At 38.5% G+C, this 20,694-nt stretch overlaps 1 protein-coding gene across 6 annotated transcripts in view; it reads right to left on the bottom strand.

Annotated features, from left to right (window-relative positions):
• Positions 1-20,694, bottom strand: part of SCFD2 (sec1 family domain containing 2) — a 411,631-nt gene that overhangs the window by 227,737 nt on the left and 163,200 nt on the right. For all 6 annotated transcript variants that reach the window (XM_027102958.1, XM_027102957.1, XM_027102959.1 and 3 more), the window contains exon 5: positions 16,698-16,947. In XM_027102958.1, coding sequence (XP_026958759.1) covers positions 16,698-16,947 — 250 coding nt within the window. The remainder of the gene's footprint in view (positions 1-16,697; positions 16,948-20,694) is intronic.

The raw sequence follows: 20,694 nt of genomic DNA, 5'->3' as shown, positions 1-20,694 counted from the left end.
TTTTGCAATTTTCCTATTCACTGTAGCAACAAAAAATTATCACATATTCTTCTATATGTATGAAAAGCAAAACGTGCTCAGGCTAGTCAGCTCCCGCCTTGAGAAGCAAAACTCTGAAGCCAGGATGCATGCTCCTGTTTCTATGAATGGGCACACATGCCTGACGATGGGGCCTCAGGTTACACATAAGCAGGCACCAGATACATGGGGCTGGGAGCAAAAACCCTCCTCCACTTTATATTAAACATTACATCCTCTAAGTCTTTTTTTTAAATCAATGAATACTGAATAGAATGCTGTAATTTAGGAATGCTAATTTCATGACTGAACTCCCATGGTTTAGGGCCTGATTATTAGGTGTGGAGGTGGGCAGTAGAAGGGTGGGAGCAGCAGATGTGGTGCAAAAAAAAAAAAAAGTTATTTTAGAAAACATTTCTGGAGAAATGGTTCTATCCAGGCTGGGAGGGGGGAAGGTTTGGGAGAGCAGCCGGAAAGGACTACAGAAGCTGGCTGAGGAAAGATTTGCTAAGAAACATTAGTTAGGAGGCTATAGCTGGATACTACTGACAGGCATTAAGGATAAAGGGAAGGGAATCGTGCTGAGGGGGTTGAGGGAAAACTGGAGAGATTAAGCTAGAACTCAGGGACATCTGTGGCACTGAAGACCCTCTCCCCTTAAGAGTCACCCCCTGACAACACACACCTTGCCCACTCTGTTTATATTGCACCTCTTGTACTTAGCACCACCTTAGAGGCATGTTGTCCCTTCCTAAAAACTGGCTGAAAAGAAAGAAGTAAGGAGGGAAGGAAGGAGAAAGAACCGCGGATTTAAAAAATAAAAAGTCTGATTGTATTAGATTATATGACACTGGTTTTCAAATCATGGTTTATACGTGACATTTACTTTCCTTCATGGAATTGGTCCGTTGAAGCACCTTACAGTGGGAGACAAATGATCAGCCCACCTAACTACAGTTATAAGCTGCATGGATGAGACAGTCGGATTCCCAAGAATCACCATCTTGAGAGGAAGCTCTCCTGCCCCTGTGGTTCTGTCCACAGGCCAAAGAACTTCCCCAGACATTCTGGGGCTGGTTTCTTCCTTGTTATATTCAGGTTGGAAAAGAATTGTCAGAGGATCTAAAAGTTAAGTTAAAAAATGTTTTGCACTCCAGGTATGGCTGAACGGCAGGCTCACTAGCAGGCAAGGAAACAAGACGAGGGGATGAAAGAGAAGAAGGGCAAAGTAATAAAGATGAAAAAAAATAAGGGGAAATGGGGAAACAGCAAATTTAACCAAAAACCTCCGGAATTTAAAATCTGGTAGGATAAAAATATTAAAGCACAAAATAACAGTTCCATTAATGGCTGATACCATTTGTCTTCACTGCATGAAATATTTTCTTAACTATATTGCAAACAACGGGATTTCCAAACTCTCATTGATAGGGCATGGCTTCCTTTTGATATCCCATTCTCTTCTTCAACCAACCTTTCTGTTCTCCAAAGCAGAGTTCCTCTGGGAAAGCTGCAACATATCTGTAGCATTGCAGTGTCAGACGAAGCACTGGAGCTGAGCCAGAGCTGCTTTCTTATTCCCTCCTTCATTCAATAAATACTGTACTTATGAAGGGCCTTCCATGTGCCCCCAAGCATACTCGGTACTTGAGATACAATGGTGAACAAAACTGATGGAGTTTATGGTCTGGGGCCGGTGGGGGGTCCGGGGGGGAGGCAGACACTAATCAAATTATCACAAAAATATATAATGAACTGTTCACTAGACACATGATGAGGGCGGAGGGTGCTGAGCTAGTAAGGAGGGGCAGAGGAGGCTGAGCCTAGGACATGTGGCCTGAGCTGAGCTCTGAACGGGTTAATTGGACTAGGGTGGAGAGTTAGTTGGAGGGAATGTAATGTATTTAAGGAACTGAAAAGCCTGTGGCTGGAACAAAGGGTACAAAAGGATGAAAAGCCTCCAGAGTGAGAAGGTGATCATGGAAAAATGACATTCTACTGCTCTGAGAAGTCCAGTGCAGGGGGTGTGTGCCTTTGGTCCAGACACAGAGGACGCTGTGGGTGTAGCACAGTATTTGGTAACCATTTCTAGCTCCTCCCTATACCCTGGAGAGTAATGACCCAGATATTTTTTCAGCCTGATCATGTTCATTTTTGCTCTTCCATTATTTTAAGCAAAACACTGATTATTTTTCACTGCCAAATTGGAAAACAAGAGCCATGTCCTTAAAAAGGCCCATCAAAAAGCCAACAAATCTATGTTCCCAGAACTTTTCCCCGGATCTTTCACATGTTGAATCTGTATTTTAAAAAATGATAAGGCATAAATTGGCTCAAGAAAGAACTGCAAAGACAAAAGCAATAAGGAAGTAATTAGAGATCTGATATTTTGATTGTAATTTGCACATACCCTACCAAGAAGTTGCAACAAATACACCCTGGTGGTTTTGTTCTATTCTAAACTCTGGGTATAGCGGCCCTGACATATAACAGCGTCAACACTTCCAGCCGAATATCTGGAAGGGCTGTTGCTCTGAAATGCTACAATCACTCTATAATCAAAAGCCATTAAATACCCATTTCCAAACTAAAAGGCTGTACTCATCCTGGATGATGTCATTTTGTCTGGGCTTCTGCATTCTCAAGAACAACTTGAAATAATCAAGAATACAGTGTGCAAACTCCCAAGGTGACCAGTTTTATGAGTTCTCTCACAGAAGTGTGAGATCAGGAGGAAGGAAGGGAGAAGGGGGATGGGAAACAAGAGATTAAAGTATAAAAATAATAACAAAGATACAATCACAGAAAAAAATCGGTGTCTTGATATCTGTTTCTGGGAACGAAATGTAAAGCGTTCTGCTTTTCTGATAGATGAAAACATGTGCTTCACTTCTTGTACATCAAAGAGATGCCCTGAATACTGTAAATTATAACTGAAGTGTTATTGTTTACATGGTGCATTGTTTCTACACTTTGACAGAAAGGGTGTGCGTTCCCAGTGAGGAAGTATCCAACTACATTTTAACTATGAAGAAACCTTTTTTAGCCAAAGATTAAATTCTTTGCAAGGTGGTGATTTCTACAGAAAAGAAACCCCCAATCCTACCTCACCGTATGAAAAAAACAGATCAGATTTAACTGTTGTTCTTAACCACCACAACAAAAATAAGGAAATAAAGAGTCCAATTATTTTACAGTATAGTTTGGACAAAACCACAGCATCTAGAATTAAGCATTTTACACGTTGGGAAATGTAAATTGTTAATGAACATTGCACCCTAACAGTTTCCTTTTCCAGATGGCTCTCTGTCAGGTTGGCAACAACTCAAGAGCTTGACGAATAGGTGCAGGCATATGTCTTGTGTTTAAAATGAAAGGGAAAAAAAGCAGAAGGGGGCTTCATTTCATAAACACTTCAGGGAAAATAACCATTCCTTTTGAGACCAATTCAGTCCAGGTGCTAAGCACAGAAGAAACAGGCAACACCCGAAGGCAGAAAAGAGTCAGGCTTCTATGGGAATTACGTTCTTGGTTACATTTACAACTAAATTTCAAAATACAAATGAGTATCACCATGGTTGTATACATATGTTCTCCTCCTGGTTTTTAAAATATTAATCTTCTCTTCTCACATAATAAAATTATAAGTCAGAGCCTAGAGCCTGTTGTGTCTCTCTTTAATTTTCTTCTGCCACAATTCTAGGCTGAACTACTTGTACCTAAGTGTTTTTCCTCCTACCCAAGGTCCTAATGGACCTCCTTTTTGGCTTATTCTCCTTTATGTTCTGATTAAGGGTAATCTGACTTTTGAGGGATAATGTCTCTTAGAACTTGGGACATGGATTCAGAACCAACATTCTCAACAACCATCTTTCCAATGTTAGTTTCAGAAACCGTATGTGACATTATACCTGGGGCCCTATTTATCCTAGGCACTCTGGCCTTAACGGATAAACTAAAAAACACATTTAAAACAAAATCTCACCTGCTATATTCACTTGGGATGCATATATGGGATCTGAATTTCCACTTACCAATAAACAGATCACCAAATACATATCAAAATACTAACAGTAGATTTCTCTGGGTAGTGGGTTCATAGGTAATTTTAAATGTTATTCTGTGTTTATTAAAGAGCAAAAGACCTTCCAACTATACTACAGTGAACAAGTATATGGCTGTCAGCAGGGAAGAAAATCCGATTATAAATATTTTAAGGAACACATAAATATGAATGGAGCTCTAAAATTCATCCAGATGACAATCTCTGCCCTTCTAATTCTTATATTCAAAGAATTATATATAATTACACAGTCATGCATGACAGGCACAATTACTGCTACTCGAGTGTTGAGGGGCAATTGCATGGTGAAAGCAGCTTGAGTTCTAAGAATTCCCTTAGTCCACAGTTGTTCTGATGCTGTTTTTTAAAACATTAGTGAAAATTCAGACAATTATTTTTAGGCATACAAATACCTACTCTTGAAGCAATTATTCTGGTGCCAATGACATCTTTATCCATTTACAGGCAAAATACAAAACCCAAGAGGGAGAAGATAAGATGTATTATTTATTTATTTATTTATTTAAATTTTTTTTTGCGGTACACGGGCCTCTCACCGTTGTGGCCTCTCCCGTTGCGGAGCACAGGCTCCGGACACGCAGGCTCAGCGGCCATGGCTCACGGGCCCAGCCGCTCCGCGGCATGAGGGATCTTCCCGGACCGGGGCACGAACCCGTGTCCCCTGCATTGGCAGGCAGACTCTCAACCACTGCGCCACCAGGGAAGCCCAAGATGTATTTTTTAAATATAAAGAAATAAAACTGGTTTATTAGTGAATGTTCTCATGGTGGACATATCTAGCTTTTGTACATCAGTATCCCTTCCTCTGTGGAATTACTCCAGACCCTATGTTAAATGGCAGTGCTGGACTGTCGATCACAGCCCACCGCCCATTTCTGCAAATCCCTGCCCCGACCTCCCTCCTGCTCACTCCCAACACAGCTATGAACACAGGACTCAGCTTGGCCAAAGAGAGCCCCATTCCCCTGGCAACAGTGAGTGGATCAGTAACAGTGACAGTCAGCTTCGTTTCCTAGGATTGATCTACAACCCCTGGAAGAAAAAAAGCTCTCTCTTTTCCTGAGTTGCTATTCTGGAATGACATAAGCCAGGAATGTCTGGGAGGGAGAGAGGTCACACAGAGGCAGCTGTGATAGAAAAGAATGAGGTCAATACTTAGAAGGATGAAAAGCTTAAAAGATGCAGAGTCCCAATCACACTGTTGGAGCCCCTCCCCGAAAATTCCTAAATATAGCTCTGTCTCCAGACTTGCCATATAAGCAAATATGAACAGCAAATACCAACTAGGAAGACATGCTAGCAAAATATATGACTAAGATTAATAACCTTAATAATACAAATGCTCTGATCCAAAATCATTAAGAATAAAATTAATAATCAGTAGGAAAAAAGGAAAAGACCATGAGCCGGCAATTCACAAAAGATGAAAACAAATGGCAAGTATCTGCTTTTCATCAATATTCAATAAAATTGTATGTGGCTTCTTCTACACTGTTCTTGACATTTCCAAATTTTCTACAAGGAGAACGTATGACTGTAATAGTGGAGGAAAAACTTTAAAGATATTAAAATAGAAAATTAAATTTAAGAATGTTAACCTGGTATCAGCAGGCAGGATAAATGGGTGGGCAGGTGTGGAGTCAGGGATTTTAGAGGGAAGGCCATGGAAGAACAGGGAGAATTTTTGGAGAGCTGTAAACAGCATCTCAAAGGAAACAGAGCTGGGCTGCTCTCTAGGAGCTGAGGTTGAGTCAATGAGTCCATTGCTTCCCTCCTGAGGTGACAGTGATAGCATGGAAAAGATAGAATGGTATTGAGGAGGAGCTGATTTAGAGGTAGGGAAGGGAGTACATTGATTCCAATAAAAATAAAAAGCAAAAGAAGCTAGAACCATAGAATGGTAGTGAAAGAAGAGACCTTAGATTCACCTAATAAAACTCTAATTTTATGATGAGGATCCTGAGTCCAAAGGAAGCTAAGTGACTTACTTTCAGGTTACACACCTATGGGCATATTTAGGAATAAACATCAGGCCCCTTCCCGTCTGTGCTCTTTTCAACCATACCACCCAATCACTCCTATTTGATCCAGAGCTATGTGTTTAAGAAAATTACCCTGTATTCCATGCATTCCACTTGTTCTCTTTCATGACTGAGAAATTTATAGTCTAATGTGCAGTTAATAAGAATCAGCAAGTATTAATCTCTCTGTCACACACACAATTATTACTATTGGCATCATGTGCAGACATAAAAATTAACGATATGGACAGTCTGTCTCTGCATTTGTGCATCTATAAATACCACTGCAAGAAGATACGTTCCAGTGTCTTAGTTAAGAATGACTGTTTTTATGAGCTGGTATGGAAAAATTAAGTACTTGAGAAAGTAATTTGTAGTGATCTCTTAATATTTTTGCAAAATTACATAACTGGTTAGCTACCTTAATAGGCAGCTCTAAATATTTTTATACACAGCTTGTGATATATTTTAAATATGAACTAAACATTGTAAACTTCACTTGATATAGCTGTTTTGTAATATGTGCTGTGGTTAACTATTTTAATATGTTGGACAGTAAAACTAAATGTAACAGTTCCAACATTTCTCATGGGAGTGATTTAGGGCAGACATATGTTTTTCATTAGAGTTTCCAACAGAAATCTTAGAAATCAAGAGGAAAAATAGACCCTACTATACCAAACAGTGTTACAAACCATAATAGAAAACAACAGTCTTTAAAGCTTTTGTTTTGTTTTGTTTTGACAGCCCTGAAACAAGAAATCTGAAACACTAGAAATGAAGGTATATCCCTTAATGAAAAGTCTAATACTGGAATGCCACAATAACTGAGAATCCATAAACTAGAACCAAGAGGTGAGGCAGAATCTTTGCTGAAATGAATTTCCCCCTGCATCCTGAAGCCCTCTTTCATCTGAGTGAGTGGATTCTGCAGTCATGGTTTTGTACACTGTCACCTACTGTAATGAACTGAAGTTTTCATTCAAGTGTGGATAACATGAAGGCTGGCAATGAACTTTTGGGATCACCCTTCTAGTTACCACAGCAACATCCTTTGTCACTGGCAGTCCTCAAGGTCCAAGGAACAACTTTGCAAGGGAAAGATTTCTGAAATCTTGAAAGCTATTTTTCAATTGAAATAGTGCCCCTAGGAGCAGAAATCTGCAGAAATGCATATCTGATGAATTACTGAGGGAAAGCTGTGAGAGGAGGAGAGAATGCAGAGGTGACAGAGTAAAGGAAGCACAGGAGGAGAAATTCTCATGAGTTCCTCACCTTTTACAATGCTCTGTTGGGAAATGCTTTATATTTTACAAAGAAGACTGACTTTCCACAACGCTGGGAAAGTAATTGACCAATGATGAAAAATGCTTTGTTTGAAAGACATAGCTCTACTAACATAATAAACAAAACGTCTATGCCTTGTGTTGATGGAGATGAAAGTTTTCATAATAAAGTGGCAGCCATAAATAGCAATAATAATTTTATATGGTCTATGTTTACCTGAATTTTTTCAAAAGAGGAAAGCTGTCAAAAATAAATCATTGCGGGCTTCCCTGGTGGCGCAGTGGTTGGGGGTCCGCCTGCCGATGCAGGGGACACGGGTTCGTGCCCCAGTCCGGGAAGATCCCACATGCCGCGGAGAGGCTGGGCCCGTGAGCCATGGCCGCTGGGCCTGTGCGTCCGGAGCCTGTGCTCCGCAACAGGAGAGGCCACAGCAGTGAGAGGCCCGAGTACCGCAAAAAAAAAAAAAAAAAGAAAAAAAAATCATTGCAAATAGATTTGTACTCTTGGTTGTAGAATGTGGCTTCGTCTTACTAAGGAGATAAGAGTAGATACATATGCTTTCCACTGGAAAGCAGACCTGAAAGTACCATAAGCTGCCTTCCACAAGCCATTGAAAATAAATTCTCAGCTCCTTCTCATTCGAAGTCCTCTGTTAGATTTTCACAGGAATGCAAGTGGATATTGGTTCAGAGCTCACTAGACTATTCTAACCTTCAGTATCCCTAAGAACACTGCTTTCCAAACTGGACCTGCCTTTCCTCATTTATTATCCATGGTTGATCTTAAACAGGGCAAAAGACAAGTGGGAAGGAATAGAGAAGAAAAAACTTAGGAAATAAGATCCCTTAAAATCAAAACTTTAAAAAAGTTAAAGATGATTTTAAAAATCATGGTGCATCATGAAGGTAATTTATACATTTTATCCCAATCAATGTGAAGTTCAGATTATTCCAGTTAGAATAACAGGAATCCTGCCATTGTCTTATGCCAAAGTTTTGAGAATTACATAGCAAAGGAAGCACAACTATGGACCTAGCTAGAAAAATACCGTCTTCCCAGAATTTGAGGAGAACTTATGCACCATCCCTTCCACAGAACTGACTTTTCACACCGTAATATTTTAAAGTCCTAAAATGTCTTAGTAAAATTCCTACTGACACAAGTCTCAGTGTCAGTTCCCTGTGCTGGGAAGCTCTTCTCATGGGGGTGAGTCAGACTTGCTGGCTGGCTTTATTTTCCTAAGTTGTCTTCCTAATATTAAACCCAAAATTGCTTCCCAGCATTTTCCACCCAATAGACAGAGTTCTGTGGGAAGTCTACTTCCACTTATATATGGTATCTTTACAGGATCTATTTGGAAGGAAAACCTATGCTACTTCACTGGTAAACTCATGCCAGATTAAAATGTAAACAAATGTGATTTTTTTTTCTTTTAGTTAAAAAAAGTCAAAAAAGGAGGTCACTAGGTCCTTTCCTTTGCTTTCTGACCGAACTGTAGTGTCTAATTTCATCTGCCTAGAGATCTTTCAGATTTCTAGTAAGTATTAGAGATTTAAACGCTTTTCTCTGTAATCAATACCTGAGGCAGTACCTAGTATAAAGATTGCAACCTGTATGCTGGGTTGTACACTAGATACTAAACTCTAGTATAAAGATGGCAACCTGGAAGCGTACAGGCTGAATTCTGCCCTTCAATAAAATCTCTTTGACTCATGCAGTGTTTTAGAAAATGAGCCAACTTTTAAAATTTGGTTAATTAAGAATATTAAAAAAAACCCCTCAGATTCCTGATTTCTTGAGAGATTGGCAATATTAGACTCATGCTCTCCTGGAAACAATTAGAGGATCTCCAGTTTGACATAGTCATCACCACTCCCTATTGCCCCCTTTATTAAGACCAACTATCTTTTGCTAATTATCACTGTACTTTCACTGTTGTTTTTCCAAAACCTAACCTACTTTACTTATTTATATTAGTTGCTGGTCCCTGTAAGCATTTGAGTTTGAGACTCCTATTGCAACTCATGATTTCAAACATTTTTAAAGTGTGGGGATATCTTATAATTATGTTTTTGGTATCTGTTACCTAAAAGATACAAAGGAAAAATTCTATAGCTTCAGCAATACCTTTAAATGAATTTCTATTTTATAAATTACAATTATATCTACAAATATTTGTATATTTATATGTGCAGAGTAATACTGAGTATATGGATGAAGCACAAAGCACACACACAGGAGTGAACCTTTTGTTCTAACTCCTAGATTTTCCCAGGGATCCATGAGACAAAGCTTGGGAATCACTGGTCTAGTAAAAAGAATTCTGGACTGGGAATCAGAAAACACAGTCTTGAGTTCCATCCTTGCACTGGATAGGCTATTGGTTGGTGGTTTGAGGCAAATTAGTCAACCTATTGGGGCACTGATTTTCTCTTGTGCAAAATGAATAAACTGGATAATTGTTGAGAACCTTTCCATTCATAAAACATAATAATATATGCCTTATGAGTTTTTTTTTTTTTTTTTTTTTGGTACGCAGGCCTCTCACTGTTGTGGCCTCTCCCGCTGCGGAGCACAGGCTCTGGACGCGCAGGCTCAGCGGCCATGGCTCACGGGCCCAGCCGCTCCGCGGCATGTGGGATCTTTCCAGACCAGGGCATGAACCCGTGTCCCCTGCATCGGCAGGCGGACTCTCAACCACTGCGCCACCAGGGAAGCCCTGCCTTATGAGTCTTTACACCTATTACAAAAACCCAGGCAACTCTGGGACCTCCCCAAAGTGTACCTGGGTTTTACCTAAAGACAAAAGGTTTATTAGGGAGGGAACTGCCATGGAAAAAATGGAAACACAGGGAAAACTGCAACTCTCCTATTTCCAAGTTTATATACAATTTTATATTCTCCGCTCCAAACCATGTTTGAAAAACTAGCAGTATATTTATGAGTAAACTGTCTTAAAGAGAACTCAGCATTATAGATATATTTCATTTGAGCTCAGATATTTGGGGTATAATATTTTAGGCATATAAGTTTATGGGTTCAAACGTACATATTCTTTTCAGATCAAAGGCGATACTGTTTACAAAAGCACTTTGAACACTATAGTATTATCTAGGATTATCAGATATTATAATGCTGCTATTACCTGATATTCCCACCTGACTCCAAATCCTCAGAGCCTTTACTCCACCACTGCCGCCCCCAGGGTTTCTATGCTTAGAGAGAATAATGCCAGATACATAGACATGTTCAATGAATACTGATAAGTTTAAAATATTTGTGCTATAAGTCCAATGATACTAGCACACAATAGTGTGTTTTTTCAGTATATATTGTAAAAGAAAACTAATACTTTAACTGCACCCGGGGCATCACTCCATCTCACAGTATATTATATTGCCTTAGAATTTCCTCTGTCAGGGAAGCCTATAATAATAACTGCAGCAAATTCAAGTTTCTTACATAATGCCCACTCTCACCTTCTTTCTTTTAACAGAACCCTGACTTTGTTCATGATTAATATGTGCCCAGTTAAAAATATTCATCAGATTCTCTGGTAGCCAGAGGTGGTCATGAAACCCAGTTCTAGGCAACGATTACAAGTCTTCTGGGTAGGACTTCCAGAAAGCTATGGTTCCCCTAATATAAAAAAGGGCAGACACCACTAGTATACTCCTTTTACTTTCATCCTTCCTCCCTCCTTTCCTAAAGCAGGGACACAATACATGGAAGAGGAGTGTCCACCTCATGACCATGATGATGAAATATACTGACAGGAAAAAAAGGAAGAAAGGGAGGAAGGAAGGAAGCCAAAAGGAGTGTGAGTTCTGCTGCCTGTCTATTAACTTCTTGCTGAGAAAAAAAATTAATCCCTATTTATTTTTATTTATTATTTAAGCTAATCTTGTAAATTTTCCATTACATATATCCAGGTACAATCCTAATATAATACAGAAATTGATAATCCCAAATTATCAACAGGAAGTAAAATAAGAATCTAATAAATATAAATTACAGTTTCTATGGTATTATCATGCCTCTCTCTTGAACCATGAAGTTCTTAGATATTTTGAATCTTTCATTCCCTAGCATTACACTGAACCTAACTAAACAGATCTAGCTCTTATTGACCTGATCTTTAAAGACACTATAAAAATTCAGGGACATAAGTTAATGAGTAATATAAAAATTGTTTACCAAAAAAATTGTTTTCCAAGAGTTGTGGGTGTCAAAAACCATATGCAAGTTTTGTTTTTCTTTGTTTCCTGATTCCAGAGCCTCCTGATCAACATACCTTAGAGCACTGATTTGCCCTTAATAGTTTACAGGTGTGCCAAGCTGCTGCTTCAGTTCACAGGTCTGGCGGGTAGGGCCTGGAGTGATCAAGCCCCTGCTGCTGCTTGCCCCCGACCACACCAGCCTGTCCACTTACCTCAGTAGACTCTGCAAACATTCTTACTGCCTGTGTGCAAAACAGCGTTAAAAAGGCTGGGAAGCACTGCCCTATATGACAGCTAGATGCCATCAAAATAATAACAGCAATGGAAAAAAAATTACCTATTACAACGCTCTATGGATCAAAAATTAGCTCACACACGTCACATCATTTTATTCTCAGGAAAATCATGAGTGGTCAATAGGGCGCTTATATTTATTATCAAGGTTCAGAGATGGTAATGTGCTCACTAACACACATTGCTAGGAAATGACAGAGCCAGGACTTTTGAATCAAGGATTTCTGCTCTAAGCCTATGCTTTTTCTGACATAGCTCCCTGTATGATGATAGTCCACATTTGCACAGATCTTTGAAATGAGTGTTTTGATTTCATACTCTGAAGAAAGTTCAAATGGTTTTCGTTTGTTTTCTCTTGTGACTGCCATGCAAATACTAACATATATGGAAACTGATACTCTCTTTGAACTTAGCAAGACTGAGAAAGCACAACACTAAATGAAACATTTAGGCCGTACCAATTTTCTTTTTACAGCTCCCATCCCTGACACCCTGAGAGCCAACCCTTGTTATTTTGTGTGAGTAGAAAAGAGAGTTTTTGCCCACGACTCTCCCCAAGAGTACCTATTAAAAAGAAAATAATACGTTGCCGTTGACCATGCTTAAGTTTTGCTTTGTTTTGCCGAACACAATTTCTCATTGCCCTTTCCATAAAAGGGAAGAATAGAGAGAAATGAAAGAAACTATCAAAAATAAATTACATTTTTAACATATAAAAGGAAATATGAATTTTAAATATAGGGTAATTATTGTCGAGAGGTATTACTGAAATAAAAGGAATTTAAGTTTGCTACTCCTGTTTTAGAAAGCTAGACAACCAATAGATTTCAGTGACTAGATATAATATTTTAATTTCTTTATAGCAATGGAGAAACAAAGAGGATACATGCACCAAAATAGGAAGGTATGAGGAAACTCCTATAAGTAGCTATTATAGACAGATTCAAAAGCACAAGTAATATCTATAATATTAACCAAATATTAATTCACTGTTCAGAAAGTGAGAATGCATGGCATAAAACAATAAGTTTAAGCAAGCATAAGTTACAGAATACAATATGCAGTGGTTACGGAAGTGAGCCTGTGGCAGGTTTAGAATTCCATGTTTAAAGACATGGGCTCGAGATCCAGAAGGTTCAAATCCTGGTTCTATCACTTAGCAGTTGAATGATGATAACATGCTTAATTTTTAGTACAGAAGAAGTATTGATTTCTTGATTCAATCAACAGTTAAGATTAGTAAAATTACAGCATTATATAAAAAGTAGAATTCTTATACTGATTGCTTATTTTCAATAGTACTTTTAAACTAAATCTCATCAACCACAAAATGTCCACAAGACATAACGTAATTTCTGCCAACCAGTAGCAAGTAAGCTGAGATTATAAACTGGAATAACATAAGTGCAACACTGTGGGCAAGTTCATGGTAAAAGCCAAACTAACCTAGTTCCATGAAAGGCTAAGCACATTTGGAAGACAATTCAATTCTTCCAGTACATATTGCGTATTCCATCCTATTCTACAAAACTGAGTCACCACTGCCTCAATGCTGTCCTATTACTCCTTATCCTGAGATGTAGATTAAACATTCTCTTCAGCAGCTAACTGTAAACATAAACCCTACTTCTCAGGACATGTGACTTTTCAACATACTTAATAAGGGGCATGTCTATACTGGCCAAGTAAAAATCTACCTTCAGAAATCAAGTCCTTTTGGTGGCCACAAGGGTTGATGTGTGTTCCACTGGCAAGCTGACTTATGTCAAGTCTAAGTAGCACATCTTATCCACCCTGTTTGAACTGTACATCCAAATCTAATCTAGGGCATTCTTCACAGAATTAGAACAAAAAATTTCACAATTTGTATGGAAACACAAAAGACCCCAAATAGCCAAAGCAATCTTGAGAAAGAAAAACAGAGCTGGAGGAATCAAGCTCCTGGACTTCAGACTATACTACAAAGCTACATTAATCAAGACAGTGTGGTACTGGCACAAAAACAGAAATATACATCAGTGGTACAGGACAGAAAGCCCAGAGACAAACCCACACACATATGGTCACCTAATTTATGGCAAAGGATGCAAGAACATACAATGGAGAAAAGACAGCCTCTTCAATAAATGGTGCTAGGAAAACTAGACAGTTACATTACAACACTCCCTAACACCATACACAAAAATAAGCTCCAAATGGATTAAAGACCTAAATGTAAGACCGGACACTATAAAACTTTGAGAGGAAAACGTAGGAAAAACACACTTTGATATAAACCACAGCAAGATCTTTTTTGACCCACCTCCTAGAGTAATGAAAATAAAAACAAAAAATGAACAAATGGGACCTAATGAAACTTAAAAGCTTTTGCACAGCAAAGGAAACCATAAACAAGACGAAAAGACAACCCTCAGAGTGGGAGAAAATATTTGCAAACGAAGCAACTGACAAAGGATTAATCTCCAGAATATATAAACAGCTCATGGAGCTCAATATCAAAAAAACTAACAACACAATTAAAAAATGGGCAGAAGATCTAAATAGACATTTCACCAAAGAAGACATACAGATGGCCAAGAGGCATGTGAAAAGATGCTCAATATCACTAATTATTAGAGAAATGCAAATCAAAACTACCATGAGGTATCACCTCAAACTGGTCAAAATGGCCATTATCAAAACATCTAGAAACAATAAATGCTGGAGAGAGTGTGATGAAAAGGGAACCCTCCTGCACTGTTGATGGGAATGTAAATTGATACAGCCACTATGGAGAACAGTATGGAGGTTCCTTAAAAAACTAAAAATACAACCACCATATGACCCAGCAATCCCATCATTGGGTATATACCCTGAGAAAACCATAATTCAAAAAGAGACATGTACCACAATGTTCACAGTAGCACTATTTACAATAGCCAGGACAGGAAGCAACCTAAATGTCCATCAACAGATGAATGGATAAAGAAGATGTGGCACATATATACAATGGAATATTACTCAGCCATAAAAACAGTATTGTGAATCAATTATACTCCAGTAAAGATGTATAAAAAATAAAAAAAAAAACCCAAAGCTAATCTAGGTAGGAATATATACTTTGTATTATAAAATAAGATGTCTCCAAAATTTAAAGATACACTAAAATTTCCACAAATTCGTATTTTTTTTACCTTCAGCTGCTAACTTTACAAATTTTCCTAATATAAACATGAATGTACAGAAGTGTTTTTAAACGTGAAATCACATTTAAAAGCAAGAAAATGCAATATCCTGAGCAATCATAAAACAGAGAAACCAATAAAGAATGAAATTCTGGGTCAATAAACACCTTGAACGAGTATCGAATGAACACTGACTGCTTGACCTCAATTCTCAAAATAATACAGTAACACACTAACGCTGCAGAAAGCTATCCAAACACCCTCGTTAGAACACACCATCTTTGTTGTCTGTTTCTGGAATTATGTGTGTTAAGAATAACTTCCAATTATACTCTCCTAGTGTTCAAATTGACTTTGAATCAAATCACTGTTCTAAGCTGTATATAAACCATATTAAGTCTTTCTAAGTCAATATTCATTTATAGCCAAACACACACGTGAAATCACACTCAGTGCTGTACCCTAATGAAATGGGAACAACTCCCACAAGCTTTCCTTAGGTAGATTTTAAGTTGGCAAGCAGGTTCTGTACTGGGCAAGGAAACGTTTCATTTCTGTGGGAAGTTCATTCGGTTTCCACCTTGTCAGGGTTTCGTTTTCCATGACCAGACACAGGAAAGGTCAGCATTGGGCACAAAGGAAAGCACACATGCACGGGATGCTCAGGTGGACAGAGACACAGCCCGCTTCTGAGAAAGCTGGGCCCCCCCCGCAGGGAGGCAGGACAGGGGACAGGAGGAAAAGTCAGATGATATGTAACCTCCCTCAGCTGAGCCTTCCCCAGTGGAGAGGTCTACATGCACCCACACACACATATCCATGAATGAACGGCAACCTGGTATGTTTTTAAAGTATTTACGTTTTACATGTAAGTGTTAATAACTTCTCACTCTCAAACAGGCCCAGGCTCAATCCACACTACTAGCAATAAGCTTTACACAAAATATAAAGAATATTGAATTTGATATGAAACAACACAAATGAATATCTCCGTAAGTTATACCACAGTTCTTACTAGAAGTGAAAATGGTTAGATTTTAGGATATTTAATTAGGTACTTCCCCCAAATCAACAGCCTACTTTACTGGGATGTTTGGGGATTATTTTGGATAGTACCCATTAATTCAGATTCAAGATGAAATATGAGAAGTCAAAATATGAAACTGTTCTTGAAAATGGCAATTTTCATCCTATAACATTGTACAACATCTTAGGGAAACAGGTTTTTTGTTTTTAAGTTTGAAATGACAATCGCAAAGAGAATATGTCAACAGAAATCCTTTGAATAGGATGGATGCACATCATTCTATTTTTCCTTAAAGATATTACACCCTGTGAGTATTCTGCTATTTTAACAAGGCTTAGGCTCTAAGAATATGAATACTGACAAGCAGCTAGAAGGCCATTTCCCTACCACAACTGGAATAAAAAAAAAAAAACCTACAACAAAAACCTCTAATCCGAAAGGCTGGCTAGCATTCATCAGGCCTCATGAAATTCGGAACAACTCCAATGAAGATGGTTACATCCTATTTCCAAATGCCTTTATTTTTAAATCTGTTTTCGGTATCAGTGATGTTTATGTCCTCTATTTTTGTTAAACACTCACCTGTGATTTTTTGCAGCAAAGGTGACAATTCAGACTCCTCACAAAAGACTTGAGCCAACGCTTTCTTCACTTTTTCTTCACCTTCACCCAGGTCTTTGTCCACTGAGAACTCTCCACTGACAGAATAAATATATATCAGGAGGACCAGCAGCTCTTCGGGGCTGTAGTCATCATTAGTCCTCTGGTTCGAAGGCTTAATCATGGGAAGCAGCTGATTTAACACAACAGACATTGTCGACTCCCCAATGCTCTGAAATAAAAGGGGGGAATAGGCACATATGTCAGTCTTGTACAGACGTAATTTATGCACTACATCAGCCCAAAGATAGTTTGCAAACAAGTCTGTGATGTTCACTGACTAGATAGCTTTTTATTTGTATGTTTCTTGTCCTGGAGAGAATACTGCAGGCAATTTGGCATTAGAGCTGTTGTTTTGAAAGATCTAGTTCATAAAATGGCTGGTCAAGTTGCATACCCTTTTCTATTATCTTACATATTGCTTAAAGAAATAAGAGCCATGTGTTTTAAAAATAAAAGTGTACGTAGTTCAGATGCTAGAAATTTTAAATAAAAATATTTGTAACATAATATGATTAAAAATAAAAACATACCAGCACCTATATGCTGACATTCCTTCAGAGGAATTACTTTAGATTTTATAGCATATTCTTTTAATATTCTTTAAGGTGGCAAATATTAGTCAGAATAGATTTTCTTTTTATAACAATGAAAAGTCATTTCTGCTAAATCTGGTCAAACTGGGTAATGACATTTCAGGATATCTTTGGGTTAGTCTGAAGATAATTCACATTTAAAGTTTAAAAAAAAATGTGCTTTTAGATATTCCACCAATTTCCTGAGTGATATTTAGCAGAGAATTTCAAAATTCCTTTCATGTGATAACAGCATTGCATTACTGAGTTAGCTGCATAACTTCCAATGCACTATGCACATTTCTAGTACAAATTCTGAGGTTTTTGATGAATAGATAAATCCCCATTTTAAACAATGTGATTTAATTCTACTTATAATCTGAAATAACCCTGTAAAATAAAACTCAACTATTTGTATTTATATTAAAATCAGGGGCCAAATGATCACGAGTTACAACTTTCACGTTATTCATTCAGAAGCATTCACTGAGCATCTACTATGTTCCAGGTACTACACTGGGTCTGGGGAAGACAGCAGTGAACGAAACAAATCCTCTGCTATCACAGAGCTAACATTCTAATGGGGGAAAACAGACAATTTAAAGCTAAGGAAGTAAAACATTTAGTATTTTAAATGGTGGTAAGAGCTACTGAGAAAAATAAAGCAGGAATGAAAGACGGGACTTAAGGGTGTGTTTATGTCAGTAAATATGCACTATTATATTTTTTAGACCATAGTCTTTTATTTATTTATTTGTTTGTTTATTTATTTATCTATTTTTGGCTGCGTTGGGTCTTCTCTAGTTGCGCGCGGGCTTTCTCTAGTTGTGGTGAGCGGGCGCTACTCTTCCTTGCGGTGCGCGGGCTTCTCATTGCGGTGGCGTCTCTTGTTGCGGAGCACAGGCTCTAGGTGCATGGGCTTCAGTAGTTGCAGCACATGGGCTCAGTAGTTGTGGCACACTGGCTCTAGGGCACACAGGCTTCAGTAGCTGTGGCCGCGGGCTCAGTAGTTGTGGCTCGTGGGCTCTAGAACACAGGCTCAGTAGTCGTGGTGCAGGGGCTTCGTTGCTCTGCGGCATGTGGGATCTTCCTGGACCAGGGATTGAACCCACGTCCCCTGCATTGGCAGGCGGATTCTTAACCATTGTGTCACCAGGGAAGTCCCTGCACTATTTTAAAGAGGAAAAGCCGTGTTAAGAAGGGAGTATTGGAATAAAGAAAGACCTACAGAAACTCTCTCTCTCTGAATGAAGTTGATGGCAAGCAGCTGAATGTGGTTCTGTATTGGGACGACTACCCAAAATGAGCTTTTCAAATCATTTCCACACCTGGGAAAATCTGGACATATCATCTCAAGGTTAAGGTTCATAATTACATTTTTTAGTACATGGGAAACAGCTGTTACCATTTATTTCAACTAAAAATCCTGGATGTTCACAATGTACCAAACAAAACTAAAATGGAATGACTAAAGTACAAATGGAAAAGAACAGAATGGAGATTTTAACTGTTATGTGGTGACAAGACATGGTTTCTCAAGTATAAACATACCCACTTCTCAAAGGAAATGGCTGAAAGGTTTGAAGGCATCCTAGGACTGTCCTGTAGCCTCAGGAGTCTCTTGGGAGGAACTTTCAAGTGTTTGTTCTTTACTTTAAAAGCTGCCCGAAAGCAATTTAAAAGAAAGGAGGTGTGTGGCTGGCCTGTTAAAAGAAGGGCCACGGGGGCTGCAGCTTTCGCTTTTTATTTTTTACTCTATCACCAACTCCTTGCATGACATTAAACAGATTCTTTCATTGCTTTATATCCCATTTCTAAAAAGCAGGTGTATATATCAAGTATCTGTCCTATAGGAACCCTGTGATTCTCTCCCCAGAGCAAAAATATATATTTTTTTGCGATAGTTACAAAAAGTAAAACAGGGCAGGGTAATCATCATAGTCATTTAAGAAGATTCACTCACTAACATCTGGCCATCAGAGCATCATTTTCAAGTTGTTGATCTGTCACTGGAGAGCAAAATCCCTCCTCAGTGACACTGCAGCGGACTTCCATTGGCTAGCTCGTACCTCTGCACACCAATTTCTAAAATTACACTTTAATCTGCTTAATGCATCTGAAGAAGTTAATAACTGAGCTGAATACAAAGCCAAGAATACTGATTAGTCTTAAAGAGGCATTAGATACTGTGGAAATAAAGAGATTCCATTTCAAAAAGCCAGATTCCAATCTTGACTGTTCCACTAGCTAGTATTTAAACCTCTTTGGATCTCAGTAAACTTCTTAGGATGTCTTCATCTCTAAAATTACATGATCGGACTAGAGGGTGACTGAGTTCTTAAGTCATAATTACGCTAAGATCTCCATTTTTACTTTCTTCTCCCCCTACCTTAAAACATTACCATTGGTGGTAGAAGGCAGTGAATCTCGCTGTTCGCTACACAGCAAAATGTAACAATAAATACTTGAAAAAGAAAAGCCTTCCTATAGAAAGAAATGTAGATGCAGAAATATTGTAGATATGTGTGTAACATGGGCTGATATACATTCACGTATTTCCTAACTCTGTCCACTGAGAAGATGTAGAAGTAGTTACATCCCAGTAGCAATGAGCACTCCAGCGGTCAGGTCTTAGTTTCTAATATCATTCTCCAATAATAGGAACCAGAGATCCTTGGAGAAATGGCTGATTTTAGGGATGGGGCGGGGAAAATACAAGAAGAACCTGGAATATCTTGTAGTGCCAGAAAGTAAGGAAGTCCTTAGAAAACAAACAAATGGGGGCATGTCAAAACGACACAAGAGACAACTGGGAGATCTCCCAGTGGTCAAAGCTGGAATGATTTGCACAAGAGAACAATTAAAGTAGTAGTAGTAATGGATTATAACCCAAAGTATAAAATAAATATGCATCACTCCACACTGGTAATGAATAAGTGGTTGCATTAATTAATGTAGGAGAAGAGAAATATTCCTTAACAGAAGAATTCCAAATAACTTACCTACATAAGCTACTTCTCCTCCTGGAGACAGAACTTAATCGCCCCACATCTTACGTGTGAGCTGAACATGGTGACTTGCTTTTAAAAAACTGTGTATGGAAAGGGGAGGGAGGAGTGACTTTACCTTAGTCAGAGGATCAAGGTTCACATCACCAGTGATAAGTCACATTGATATCACTTGTCCCAAATATGATGTGATGAGATTGGCACTTTACTTTTGCAGTATTCTTCTCCCAAGCCCATAACCCCATGACAAAAACATCAGATAAATCCTAATTGAGGGACATTCTACAAAATGCCTGACCAGCACTCCCTCAAAACCGTCAAGGTCATGAAAAATAA

The sequence above is a fragment of the Aethalodelphis obliquidens genome, unplaced genomic scaffold (genome assembly GCF_003676395.1).
Source record: "Aethalodelphis obliquidens isolate GAN/ISIS:26980383/991018 unplaced genomic scaffold, ASM367639v1 scaffold6, whole genome shotgun sequence".
NCBI classification, from domain to species: Eukaryota; Metazoa; Chordata; class Mammalia; order Artiodactyla; family Delphinidae; genus Aethalodelphis; species Aethalodelphis obliquidens.
Note: the sequence above shows the minus strand (reverse complement) of the source record. Positions and strands in the feature narration are given on the sequence as shown.